This window comes from Mycena indigotica (assembly GCF_014461135.1).
Source record: "Mycena indigotica strain 171206Taipei chromosome Unknown Mind.scaff0009, whole genome shotgun sequence".
Lineage (NCBI taxonomy): Eukaryota > Fungi > Basidiomycota > Agaricomycetes > Agaricales > Mycenaceae > Mycena > Mycena indigotica.
The window spans coordinates 1,677,927-1,691,376 of record NW_023503008.1 but is presented as its reverse complement, the minus strand read 5'-3'; the positions used below and the strand labels follow the sequence as shown (position 1 = coordinate 1,691,376).

At 49.5% G+C, this 13,450-nt stretch overlaps 5 protein-coding genes across 5 annotated transcripts; all 5 read left to right on the top strand.

The window, feature by feature from the left end:
* Nucleotides 1–2,694: 2,694 nt before the first annotated feature.
* On the top strand, nt 2,695–3,525 carry MIND_01041000 (MFS general substrate transporter; the record flags this gene model as incomplete). Its single annotated transcript, XM_037366998.1, has 5 exons — nt 2,695–2,759; nt 2,804–2,878; nt 2,925–2,989; nt 3,037–3,363; nt 3,413–3,525. 5 exons carry the CDS (start codon nt 2,695–2,697, stop codon nt 3,523–3,525), a joined length of 645 nt encoding a protein of 214 aa, XP_037216392.1.
* Nucleotides 3,526–3,672: 147 nt separating this feature from the next.
* Nucleotides 3,673–5,367, top strand: MIND_01040900 (Argininosuccinate lyase; the record flags this gene model as incomplete). The annotated part of the gene is made up of 7 exons (XM_037366997.1): nt 3,673–3,749; nt 3,800–4,226; nt 4,278–4,624; nt 4,674–4,758; nt 4,804–4,947; nt 4,998–5,078; nt 5,128–5,367. 7 exons carry the CDS (start codon nt 3,673–3,675, stop codon nt 5,365–5,367), a joined length of 1,401 nt encoding a protein of 466 aa, XP_037216391.1.
* Nucleotides 5,368–5,591: 224 nt separating this feature from the next.
* On the top strand, nt 5,592–7,654 carry MIND_01040800 (Aspartate aminotransferase; the record flags this gene model as incomplete). Its single annotated transcript, XM_037366996.1, has 11 exons — nt 5,592–5,621; nt 5,678–5,703; nt 5,757–5,978; nt 6,023–6,414; nt 6,463–6,539; nt 6,586–6,705; nt 6,752–6,837; nt 6,890–7,039; nt 7,190–7,299; nt 7,348–7,478; nt 7,532–7,654. The coding sequence occupies 11 exons, from the start codon at nt 5,592–5,594 to the stop codon at nt 7,652–7,654; spliced, it is 1,467 nt and encodes a 488-aa protein (XP_037216390.1).
* Nucleotides 7,655–7,962: 308 nt separating this feature from the next.
* MIND_01040700 (Aspartate aminotransferase) lies at nt 7,963–9,582 on the top strand (the record flags this gene model as incomplete). The annotated part of the gene is made up of 8 exons (XM_037366995.1): nt 7,963–8,014; nt 8,061–8,097; nt 8,149–8,266; nt 8,316–8,568; nt 8,618–8,955; nt 9,005–9,157; nt 9,210–9,379; nt 9,429–9,582. The coding sequence occupies 8 exons, from the start codon at nt 7,963–7,965 to the stop codon at nt 9,580–9,582; spliced, it is 1,275 nt and encodes a 424-aa protein (XP_037216389.1).
* Nucleotides 9,583–9,660: 78 nt separating this feature from the next.
* MIND_01040600 (uncharacterized protein) lies at nt 9,661–13,238 on the top strand (the record flags this gene model as incomplete). The annotated part of the gene is made up of 8 exons (XM_037366994.1): nt 9,661–10,306; nt 10,364–10,425; nt 10,483–11,380; nt 11,428–11,576; nt 11,629–12,522; nt 12,574–12,680; nt 12,726–12,871; nt 12,919–13,238. Exons 1-8 carry the CDS (start codon nt 9,805–9,807, stop codon nt 13,236–13,238), a joined length of 3,078 nt encoding a protein of 1,025 aa, XP_037216388.1. The 5' UTR covers nt 9,661–9,804.
* Nucleotides 13,239–13,450: the final 212 nt, after the last annotated feature.

Below are 13,450 nucleotides of genomic sequence, written 5' to 3'. Positions count from 1 at the left end.
ATTTTCTGCCGAGTCGCGAGTAGAACTTGTCGTTGAATATGACACAGTTCGGGAGTTGGGTGGTCGCATAACAGGAATTATGGATTCCCTCTCCATCATCAATTGGGGTGGTCGACGGGACTCGCAAAACATGGCATAGGCGAGACCACCAGCATAGGTGACGACTAGAAAGTCAAGCTCGAGACGGCAGTAGGACAGAGCGGTTATACACTCACGAAGAGCAGGAATAACCCAGCTGGCCATAAGTACGAACATGTTGACCATCTCGCAGACACTTTGGGCATCCGCCGCTGGTCGAAACTCAACACCTTGAACAAAGAGCATGTGGACGGAATACTAACAGGTATTGGGGCACTTGAGCTTTGGAAACCAGTATGCAAAGGCTCCTGCTATACCTAGAGTGATGATTAGTCCTCAGCACCGACTTGCAAACGGATTGCCACTACCGAACTGAGCCAAAGTCAAGAACAAAAACCTTGCCGCATCGAGCCACGGACGAAAAACCAGAATTAAGAGAATTAAAAGCACAATGGGGGTGGCAGCATCGACGAGGAGCATTACGGCGAGCAAGGAGCCTATCCGATGGGTGAGTAGAAATGCGACGAGAGATGGTGGTAACCTACGTTCGGTGGATTCAATCATCTCCCATTTCATAGACACATATACGGAAAGCAGAGAGACCCAGACAAGCGAGATGAGAATGATTAGGGCTGCATGTCCAAGTGAGCGCTAGGAAGGATATAAAGTAACTGAACGCACAGAATGCGATTGCGCGTATCCGAAGGAAAGCAGGGGAGAAAGGCATGGTGGTCGTGAAAATGTCGTAGACTCTGCCAGAGAGCAATGTGGCAAGATTGCCATGTCCTTCTTACCTTTATACTTTCTCCCATTGTGGTCAATGGACAATTGTCCATTCCATGATGCCGCGGCCATCAGCGCCATCAAGCTCTACGATCACGTGCCCGATTTAGCTTGAACGACCATGACATTGGCAAGCAAGGGATTAGCTTGCCTTTCCATCGCCGCTAATGTGTCCGTTCTCTATAAAACCCTCTTCCTCTGTGCAAATAAGCAACATTGATAGGCTTTTGGCTGGCGGGGTGTTCACATTCCCGCTCATTTCTCCGGTCCTCAAATCGCACCTCACACAACCCCAACTCACCACTATCGTGCTTGCGTAACTTATGCTCTATCTGCATCATCGCCCAACTAAGAAAATCAAGGGGTATGGCTGGTCAATATCCTCTTACTCCTTTGGTTGGAAGTTTAATCGACCGACATGGTCCGTGGTTGTGTTCATTGATCGCTTCTGTCCTCTTTGCTTTTGCGTTTGGCTCATTCTCGTTCCTGGTCGATGCTCTTCTCTCGAGTGACTCTCGAGAACCTCAAACATCTGTTTATCTGCTGGTATCATGCTTTGCACTCGCGGGATTTGCAACCGTCTTTGCGTATGTCAAATCGTCATTAACCTGAAAAGTCGCGGGCCAAGTTCCAACTCACAATTACAGCTACTTCTCCTCTCTTTTCTCTGCGACACGGATGTTTCCTCGATATCCTGGCGCCGCCGCTGGCACTGTTATGGCACTGTTCGGACTTTCACCCCTCTTGCTCTCGAGCATCGCAGCCAACTTCTTCACCACAGCGAATAAATCACTTAAATTAGTAGAGTTTATGGAGTTTCTCGCTCTGATTACAGGGACAGTTCTTCTTTTCGGTGCTTGGAGTCTTTCCTTGAGTCTTGAAATGCCATCTCCGGCGACGGAAAGCGAAAACTCAGACTCAACTGACAGTGAGACGACACCATTGATACCTCGTGTTCGACCAGCAGCACCAGAATCTGATGGGATATTTGCACTATTGCAAGACTGGAATTTCTGGATCCTGTTTTTTATCCTCATGGTGACACTTGGTCCAGTAAGTCTTATGCCTCATTTTGTGCTCAAACTGATGTCAACAGTGTGAAATGATCATCTCCAACATCGGCACCATTGTCCTTGCGCTACCTTCCGGTCGCATGGCACCAACCGATGCAGTAGCCCTTCAAGTGAAAATATTGTCCATTTTCAACACAGGCACTCGACTGATCGTTGGCCCCTTCGCTGACTTCGTATCTCCCGTGCGGAACACAGAAGTAATGCGGCGACACTATATTAGTCGCGCTGTTTTTCTTGTCTTGCCAGCGGCGATTCTTGCAGCATCTGCTCTTTGGTTAATATTTATCGCTCATTCGCAGACAGACATTTGGCTCCTGAGGTTTGTCATGAGCACTCGCCTCATCTCTGGCTCATTTATATGGCAGTATTGGGACGGGGGTTGCTTATGGAGCAACTTTTACGGTGCTGTTAGTAACTGGATCCCATAGACGCTTTTATTAACATTCCACAACAGTCCAAGCGTCATAGCATCCGTATGGGGCGCAGCAAACCAAGGTCGAAACTTTGGGTTTATCGTCTACGCTCCGCTCATTGGCACAACCATCTTTTCCTATTTTTACGCGTTCATGGCGGAAGCTCAAACCCCAAGTGGTGGTGTGTGTGCTGGGAAGCAATGCTTTACAACTACTTTCAAGGTGTCTGGTTTGTTACAAGCTTCTGCTGTTGGATGGAGTATATTTTTATGGAGGCGATGGAGAAAGCTCCTATAATGATGATGACTGAACGAGATTGACCAAACTGCACTATTCCTCTTCCCGTCATGAAAGGCACATCGTTCGCATTGCATGTGAGTGCAGCTAGCGCTATGGCTTATGGATACAACTCGTTGGTCAACCCGCTAGCATAAAACGGCTCTGACGTTTAGTCAGCTTGCATTCGCTCAAGATAAATGAGTGGATATCAACGCAGTACGGAGGTCATCTCCAATTCTTGACCATCCAGGGGTGAGTTTCGTTGCTGGTGAATAGAACAGAATTCAGAAGAGAGCAGTCTCGTTATTGCATGGGCAACCATGACGATTGGCGCGGTGGAAGACGTATTCCCCTCCATCCCAGGTGAAGTAGGAAAACCTATAGTGAGTTTCGGGACTGACTCCCTTCAGGAGTGCGCGCAGTAAAACGCGGGCTATTAATGCTTTCGACACCCGTTGCTACCATCGTGTCGACGATTTATTGGACGTTGCTCCTCGCTTTCCCCCATCTCATCCTCCAAGCTATGCCATCAGAGTCACTTGAAGCCGTTATGATTCCCCTTCGCATCGACGTTTGTCTTCACCTGGTACCCTGCCTCTCGTTGTTGGCAGATTTCTTCTGGTTTGAACCCAAGTTTGGTCGAAGTGCAATGCTATATACCGCCCCATTCTTGTCTCTGGTCTGCACTGTGTGGTATGGGTGGTGGGTTGAATTGTGTGCTAAACACAACAATACCTGTCAGTATGCCAAACCCATAGTGAAGTCTTTACTCACCATTTCCTTCAGTCCCTTATCCATTCCTCACACTTTCGCCGCTTGACATACGCATTCGGATTTATGCTGGCGCTGGATTGGTCGCCTGCGCGTCGTTTTACGTGCTAAACGCGTTGCACAAGTAGAGGGGGCAGAACTAGTGTAAATAAAAAAAAACAATTGAACTGCCGAGACTGAGGAAGAGAAGGAAGCAATTCAGGCTCACGTGAGAAAAGATTTTCGTTTCTTCCCTTGATTTGACTCGACTGGTTAACTCTCCCAACTAACCTTCAATGGCCACACCGCTGACAAACGACGCGTCCAAGCAAAAGCTATGGGGCGGTCGTTTCACTGGTAAAACTGATCCAAAGTCTAACGTTTACTGTACTGCTTGCTAGACCACGACTCAATCATGATTAGAATGCATGAATTCAACCAATCTCTGCGATACGACCAACGCATGCACGCGGCTGACATAAAAGGCTCTGTCGCATATGCGAAAGCGTTGACGCGTGTTGGAATCATCACTCAACAGGAAGAAACAAAACTTACTGAAGGACTTGTTCAAGTCGGCAAAGAATGGGTTGACGGAGTATTTCAAGTGCACCCAGACGATGAAGACATCCATACTGCCAACGAACGGCGCCTCAGCGAGCTCATCGGTCCTCTTGGTGGCAAACTCCATACTGGAAGGTCTCGCAATGATCAAGTGGCGACAGACATGCGGTTATGGCTGCTCGAACAAGTTTATGATATTGAAAAAAGCGTCAAGGGTCTGCTACGCGTCATTGTGGATAGGGCCGATCACGAGAAAGACTACCTTCTACCTGGATACACACATCTCCAGGTAAGCGTCGATTCAAGTCCATCAACCACTAGACACACAAGCCATTACTAGCGTGGCCAGCCTATTCGATGGTCTCATCTCCTTCTGTCACACGCAACATCGTTTCGATACGATCTTGAAAGACTTCAGCAACTAATTCCACGAATCTCCGTCTTGCCTCTAGGTTCTGGAGCATTGGCAGGCAACCCCTTCTTAGTCGACCGTGAATTCTTGGCCAAAGAGCTTGGATTTGCCTCCATCGCTGAAAATAGTATGTGGGGAGTCGGTGATCGCGACTTCATCGTCGAGTTCCTCATGTGGGCGAGTTTAAGCATGACCCACATTAGTCGCATGGCAGAAGACCTCATCATATACTCTACAGCCGAGTTTGGGTTTGTAACATTGAGCGACGCGTATACGTATGGCTATTCTTCTGTGTCGCGTTATTCCCGGTTGACCTCTTGTCAGAACTGGGTCGAGTATTATGCCGCAAAAAAAGAACCCAGATTCACTCGAGCTCTTGAGGGGAAAGACGGGCCGTATTTTCGGTAATGTGAGTCTCTGTTGATCAAACAACCACGAGCTACAATAATTACAGATGGCTGGGTTTCTAATGACACTGAAAGGCTTACCTTCGACCTACAACAAAGACCTTCAGGAGGATAAGGAGCCGCTGTTTGACGCGGTAGATAATGTTTCTGCGTCTCTCCAAATTGCAGAAGGGGTGATCGCCACGATGGATGTTTGTTGGTCCATTTTGTTTCTGATGTCAGGGCTGAATTTTTGCACTAGGTACATGCTGATAAGATGGCAAAAGCACTGACAATGGATGTTCTCGCTACAGATCTCGCAGACTATCTCGTCAGAAAAGGCGTCAGTTCAGAGAGTTTCACATACTTCAATTCCCTGAACCAACTTTCAGATCCCTTTCCGCGAGACACACCACATATCGGGGCGGGCCGTGGCACTTGCGGAGTCTCGCAAGTGTCAGATCAATGAACTCAGTCTCGCAGACTTCCAAAGTCTGAATGCCAATTTTGGGCCAGACGTGCATCAGGTATTTGACTTTGAGGCAAGTGTGGAGCGCCGAGCGGCTATTGGTGGGACCAGCAAAGAAATGGTCTCTCGACAAATTTCCGTGCTACGGGCGGTCCTTCAGTGAATAACATCATGCCTAGTGTTATTCTTGCGATAGTAAAAAAATGTCGATTAGCGAAACAAAGCGGACAAAATCCGGATATCAAGTTGAATCATAATCAAGTTTCGTTTGTGAGCTGTGCTGAGTGGATCATTGATGATGGCGGCTCCATCACCGCCTTCCTCGTCCCACCTTCTTCTGCTCTACCATATTTGAACCCTTCACTCTCTCCTTAATCTCGTTACACCATGGCTAGAGACAGACTAGCAGCTATGAGGGTGTGTTTTTACTCGTCGTCCCCCAGTCTGTTGTTGTCTGACCCTATTTTTTTCAGGCCCAACAGGGTGGAAACACTGGCTCGTATGTTGACCGTTGGCTTGTCGCTTGAAGGCTGATTTGCGTGTTCTCCTCAGTAACTCGTACCCTACGCAAGCTTCTGGAGGTGGTGGCGGTGGCGGTGGGGCTGGGGGTGGAGGCTACCAATCCCGCAGAGCTCCAAACCCCTACGCTCAACAAGACGACCGTGCCTATGAAATGTCAGATGTCCGCGACAACTCTGCTCAATCATATGGAACACCCATGAACGCTACCAGCGGTGGGGATAGCATGTCGGCTTTCTACACCGAGGCACGGCTGTTTCTACCCCATTTTAGCTGTCAAACTAACCACTGGGTCATAGATTTCCTCTCTTCAGGACAGTATCCGCACATTCAACGATAACGTTCAACGCATTGGCGACCTTCATTCACGGTCGCTTAACAACACTGATGACAATGCGGCTCAACGTAATGCTGCCGCTCTGGATGACCTTGTCGAAGAAACCAGCGCCCTCAGTGCTACTCTCAAGCGCCGCATCAAGGCATTGGAGAAACAAGGTGGTTCTGGTCGTGATGGGCAAATTCGCAAGCAACAGGCGGGTCTTTCAACTCTCTCCTTACTCTCTCCCGCTCAACGTCTCAAAGACTGCACTCGTCAAGTCCAAGTTTGTAGAAGCAATTCAGACCTATCAGACTGTAGAGCAACAATATCGCACAAAATATAAACAACGCATGGAGCGTCAGTTCAAAATTGGTGGGTCCACATGGTATGTCTCGTGAGCTCAGTGACGATCCTCCATAGTGAAACCCGATGCTTCACCTGAAGAAGTCCGTGCCGTTGTCAACGACGACAGCGGAGGACAAATATTCAGCCAAGCTGTGAGCATTTTTCTGATGTTTTTTTCTCTACTCTGACAACATGTAGCTCCTCAACTCTAACCGTTACGGCGAATCTCGAGCTGCCTATCGCGAAGTCCAAGAGCGTCACGAAGACATCAAGCGAATAGAAAGAACACTCGGAGAGTTGGCCCAACTCTTCAATGATGTGCGTTGGGTGATTTACTTGTTTCTTGGCCTGAATCTAGTTCAAGATGAGTGTGCTTGTTGAGCAACAAGAAGAGACCATCAATGTTATTGAGACCCAAGCTGCAGCTGTTGAAAAGGATACGGAAGCCGGGTAAGACGCCTGTGTTCTCATCACCTCTTTACGTCCGACTGACCGAATCTAGACTGCAATACACGGAAAAGGCCGTCGAGTCCGCCAGAGGAGCTCGTCGCAAGCGTTGGATCTGCTTCTGGATTTGTTTGGTCCTCCTGATCATTATTGGTGTCGTCGTTGGGATTGTGGTCAAAAATCAAGTCGACAACTCCAAGAAGAAGTGAAGAGTTTCTCTGCATTATCTACCGTTTTGGACATGTTTCGTATTTATTGTGCAACTTTACGCGGATACCTTTTTAATGCGACACTCGTTGACGAATGGCGGCGCAGTCGAATTGAGTGGAAACCGATAGAATCCGGATCGTAACAGCGTTACAGGGCTTACGCGTCCTTACTCTTTGCCACCACTCCACCTCGTGCCTCCTCCCTTTGCTCGAGCCACTCCGCGTTGTCATCCGCCCATTCAGCTCTACCAATTTAGTGCGTCGCTGGCCTGCGAGTCTCTATCGCCGTACTTATTCATAGTAGCAACAACCATGCCTGCCAAGAAACGTTGCGAGTTCCACAATGCGACCGAAGAGGGCACCCACCAATGTCAAGCAGCAGCCCTTCGTATTATCGGGGAGTGTGCTATGTGCCGAGGCAAATTCTGTGGAGAGGTGAGTCCGCAGCTTATCCTCGAACCCGTTCTCAACTGAACGTCATTTCTTAGCACCGAATGCCTGAGCAACACCAATGCTCGAACCTTCAAGACTGCCGTCAACAAGCCTTTGAGCGGAACAAGGCTCGTTTAGAGGGAGAGCGAACCGTCACGGCAAAGCTTGCCACTGTTTAAGCCATTCTACTACGCCCCCCACGCCCATTAATTCTGCATGACTATAACACCACACCTATCATCCCAGGACTCTGTTAGCACTGTACACTTCCGATAATTAATATTTCTCTTGAGACACCACAACGGAACCCCACTTTGCGTTCTCGTAAGCCGGAGTGACGCGCAAGTCACCACCATTTGGCATTTCAGCTGATTTTCTTCCGGCTCTTTATCAAGGTAAAGTTGTGCTCGATGACATCCCAAGTAAACACCGCTCACTCTCTTCCTCCTTTCTCCTCCTCTTTGACCTTTTCTCTGTACATCGCACTATGGCCAACAGAGTTCGCCAAGTAACTCAACATATGGCTGGAACGACCGCAGGCAAGTGCTGCCTTTGCTCACATTCAACGCTAGAACAGGATACCAGAGCAATGGCAAAGCGTCCCTCTGGCCCCGCCAGACAGGTTTGGCATCTCATCGAGTTGAACCAAGACCGCTAAATTTGGCATCTTTAGCATCTTCAAGCTGACTGCTGCCTACAAAGAGGACACCTTCGGAAAGAAGATCAACCTGGGCGTCGGCGCATATCGGGATGACAATAGCAAGCCGTGGGTTTTGCCTGTCGTCAAAGAGGTGTGTGCTTGATTCATCGATCATTGTTTGGTCCTTATTGGCCATCCAGGCAACTCGTATTCTTTTGCAAGACGAGTCTCTTGATCATGAGTACTTGCCGATTACCGGATTGCCAGAATTTACTGCTGCTGCTGCCAAACTCATTCTCGGGTCCGACTCGCCGGCGATTGCCGAAAACCGGGTTTCTAGTGTTCAGACTATCTCCGGTACTGGCGCGAACCATCTCGGTGCCCTCTTCCTTTCCCGTTTCTACCAGTGGGGTTCCGCGGAGAAGAAAGTTTGGCTCAGTAATCCTACTTGGGGTGCGCTCCCTTGTCTGAACGAACAAGTAAACCTAATCTGATCTCACAGCAAACCACCAAGCAATTTTCAAAAATGTCGACATCGCCCCCGTGGATTACCCTTACTACGACCCGAAGACAATCGGTTTGGATTTCGAAGGCTTTGTTGGCGCGCTGAAGAATGCCCCGGAACGCTCGGTCTTTTTGTTGCATGCTTGTGCCCACAATCCCACTGGTGTTGACCCCACACCGGAGCAATGGGCAACAATCGCTGATGTTTTCCTTGCCAAGAAACATTTTGCATTCTTGGATTGTGCTTACCAGGGTTTTGCCAGTGGCGACCTTGACAACGATGCACGTGCAGTCCGCTTCTTCGTCGAAAAAGGCGTGTCTCTCTTGATATGCCAGGTATGCTTCCGTATTATTCTTGCGGCCCCTTGATGATGTCCTCCTTCAGAGTTTTGCCAAGAATGCTGGTCTGTATGGCGAGCGAGTTGGTGCTCTCCATGTTGTTTCCACGAGCAAAGAGGCAGCAACTCGGGTCAAGAGCCAGCTCTCTGTTCTCCAGCGTAGCGAAATCAGCAATCCTCCGACACACGGAGCTCGCATCGTATTTCTTAGTCTTTTCCCTACAAAAAAGCCCATACTAACTTCCAATAAAGGTTTCCTTGATCCTCAATAACCCCAATATGTTTGAGATGTGGAAACGCGACATTGCGACCATGGCCAACCGTATTATTGACATGCGCAAAGAACTTTTCCGTTTGCTTACTGAAGAGCTCCACACTCCAGGCGATTGGAAACATATCGTGAACCAGATTGGGATGTTTAGGTATGCACTTTTTCTTCACTTTCCCACAACTGGAGGCTGATCAACGTAGTTTCACTGGGATCACTCCTGCTCAAAGCAAAGCTCTCATCGATGATGCTCATATCTATCTCACAGCCAACGGACGCATCTCGATGGCTGGCTTGAATTCCCACAACATCAAGTACTTTGCCGAGAGTCTAGATCGCGTTGTTAGAACATATTAGTGCAGTCGAAAACGAAGATGTGTCAATAGTCGTAGACAGTTATGGACGTGACATCATGACGTCATCAACAAACTCTTCAAGTTTGCCTTGACCTGTTGTCGGACTCGGCGCAGTTGGTGGCCCTCCAAACAACATTCCGTTGCGCGCTACTGCCGCGGTTTATGTGCAGCAAAGCCTTGTGTAGTCTTCCATCATAGCTGCTTGGCGGTCAAACTCTCGTCAATGCCACCTTCAAGTGCCAACGCAAATGTCCCGCGTTTTATTGCCCTACCACCTCCCGCGTTCCCCCCTGGGGCCCTTTCTCCACCAATCACTCCAGACGATCCTCTGGCCAGCCCTCTCTGGTCGCCAGCCCTCGACGCTTACCATACCGCACCCTCAACACCCATCGCATCCCCTGCTCTCGAAATACCACCGCCCCCTACTACCCACCGTGTCCCTTTAGAAGCCGTTGCCTCAAAGCTACACATCGCCATACCAAATACGACGAAGCCGGAAATTGATGTAGAGGATGCTTTTCCTACTGGCGAAATACCTCTGGATTTCGTCGACAACGACGAAGGCCTTACAGCTCTCGAAAAGATTTACCTTTTTGCACGTAGTCCTTCAGTGCATCACCGATTATATATCGTACACGCCCTACCCTCCTTGCTCGACCAAGTTACCCCACAGGAAGCTATTGACTTTGTTCTGCCGTTGATCCCATACCTGGCCATTGACGAAGGTGATTATCCATTGCCTTGCTCCCATGCTATCACATTGACTTGATGGGTTATTTTAGATGAACGAGTCAAAGAGGCACTGGTGACCGAGTTGGTTTCGATCATCTGGTGGTTTTTTACTGTGAGTTGCTGCACCGCGGTTTTCATGGATACCTTCTGATACGTTGTCTATACCCAGAACTGTCAAGTCGTTTTCGACATCCCAAATGTCGAGGAAACGGTTTATTCATCATCTACAAGCACGATTCCTGTCCAAGCATTCACTCCAACACTCGGCACGCTACTTCTGAGCCCAAACAGCAAGGTCTGCGGGGGTGCAAGATATGCTGTTGTCAACCTTCTCACCAGAATGAGGAAAGTCGACAATCTCCAGTCCACGGCCCCAGCCCCACTGTCTGGTTCTGACTCTTCGGATTCTGACTCTGCAGCAGAAGATGCAGAGGAAATTGTTGTTGGCCTATTCGGAAAGGAAGAGCGACTCATGTTTGAACACGAGCTGGTAGAACAGGTCGTCATCGGCATGGGAAGACTTGACACTGAGGATGACGTCGATGTCGACTCGAATTCGGCCAACATCAGTCAGGAAGGCGGTTGGCCTGTTCAACATGGCTTTCCCCCAGGCATCACAGTCGTCACTCCTGAAGAGGAAGTTCAGAGCCAAGCTCTGACTTCCTTTAACCTGGAAAAACAGTCGCCCACCTCCCCTCTCGTGACCTCTTACTTCCCAGCGTTACCTGATTATTCAGTGCCTTCGCCTGGCAGCTCGAATTCATCAACTCCTTCTTCGGCAACGGACACGTCTTCGTCTTCATCTTCTTCCAGCCCCGCAAAACATTCCCCGCCAATAGAGCAACCTGCTCGACCCTCAAGAACGCCGGGATCACCTTTCAATGAGGTACCACCGAGAAGTCCGAATACCACAGCATCTCCCCGCCCGAAAACAAACGTGCCATCTAGCGCCAGCGATGCGGGCACAGATGAGCGGAGAACGGAGGGGACCGATGACGGCGAGGGAGACCAGGCGGCAATGGGCCGGCTTTCCAGCATGAGTCTTATGGCTGCCGTCACTGCGAGCGGTGAGTAGGGACAGAACAGCTCTGCATTTCTTTTACCTCGCGCGCAGGTTGCTTGAATGATTATGCCAAGGACGCTTTCGTGAAAGAAGTTCAGCGGGTTGGTCATGATCCAGTTTACTGGGTGAGGCGAGAGTCCTCGTACGCTCTTGGGGCCTTGGCCAAGGTCGTCCCAGATGAGGTAGTTGTATTATCACTGGTCCGTCCAAGTTTATAGCAGTCGCCTCGGAAGGTTCATCGTTCATACTTAGGTTCCATTATTCGACACTTTACGTCAAGACCCCCAATGGCATGTTCGCCATTCGGCATTGTTTGCTCTGCCAGCAATGCTATCAAGATTAAAGCCTGCTCATCGGCGGAAGCTTGCTCTCGATACAATCTTGTCGTTGTCTATGGACGAGTCCCACCCCGTTCGATCTGGCACATTGGAATCGCTGGGCGAAGTGCTACATACGTTTCGGGAAGACCCTGATGGTCCTCCACAAGAGCTTGTCCACCTCTTTCTCGGCAGGAGAGAGGACAAACGTGTTAGAGATGGACAACAGGCAGCGGACAATCGGGAACAAGCTCTTGGGTCTTTGTTTGGGCGACCAGTTCACCAGGACGCATTAAGACCACAGAGCCCTTCAACATCCTTCTTCACCGATCCGCTACGACCATTAATATGCGCCTTTAATTTCCCAGCTGTCACTCTAACTTTGGGATCTTCTCGATGGGGCGAGTTGAGGCCAACATATCTCGACCTCGCTGAAAATCCAGAAGCGAGTGTAAGACGATCCTTAGCGGCGAGCCTCGGAGAGATGGCAAAGATTATCGGCAGCGTAGCTGCTGAACAAGACCTTTTACCGCTCTGGTGGGTCGCGATCCGCTCCGACGAAGAAGAAATACGGGAACGAGCGTTAGACTGTGTTCAGGACCTTGTGGCAATGCTAGAAAAACCTGCTCGACTATCTGTCGTCAGCGGCTTATTAGCGGTATGGCAAGAAGGCAACTTTCGTGGCTGGCGAGAGCGCAAAGCCATTGCCAAAGCTTTAAAGAGCTTCGCCACGACGTCGCTCCTAGACAATCCCAAATTACTCCGCAATATAGCCAGACAGGCTTTGGAGGACAGTGTTGCCGCTGTGCGTGAAGCGGCACTTTCTGCGGCAAGTGATTATAACAACTTGGCACCAGCACTTCTCATCTAGTTCCCTTAGCTTCCCTACCTGTGGGATCTGTTTATGGCTGATTTACAAGTCCTATCGGACCTGAGAGCAGATGTTGAGAGGCTAGCTGTCTCACAAGTCTATCGACATCGAATGACGTGTGTGTTTTACGTTTTCTTGACATTTGAGCTGACTATTTCTAGGTTTGCGGCGTGTCTAGAGTCGCTGTTATCAAGTTCATTGAGAATACCGTGGGATGATCAACTGTGGTCCATGATTCCGATACTTGCAGATGATGCTGTAGTCGGTGTCCGAATCTCTGTTGCCAGATTAGTGCGTCTTGCATCAGGTAAGCCTTTGGAATTTACTGTTGGGTAGAGATGACAACTTTAGTAGATGGATCCCCAGCGCACCATCGCGGGACATTTTTGGCTGACCTGATGCGTCACCTTGCTTTGGATACTTCTTTTGATGTGCGAGCCTATGCTCATGGCTCCTATAACGTAGCCCAGCCCACTCGGAGAGCCAAATTCGCCACATTCTCGCGTCCACCCCCACTACCAGACGCGTTCGCGACCGAAACGCTTTCAGGGTCAATCAACCCATCTTCTCCCAGGGAAGCAACTCAGTCCACCAACCACTTGCAGTTAGCTACCGGCTCACCTGCAGCTGGTGGACCACCTCAGGAAGAGCGAAGTGTCTATGTACCCGCGTGAGTTAGAGAGAGAGTTACTTAGATAGTTGTAAGAGCAATGGAACTTAGTGCCATTTTGGGATGTCCAAGTCCGGGGAACTGCCAGTGATCCGTCTGACATCACGTCCGCACAGCCATCCAGTGTGTTGGCCCAGTCGTCCACACTCGGACTACGCTGCTGGTTGGGTTACAAGCAACAACCATAAAACGGCGACGTTGACCGATCTTTCAACT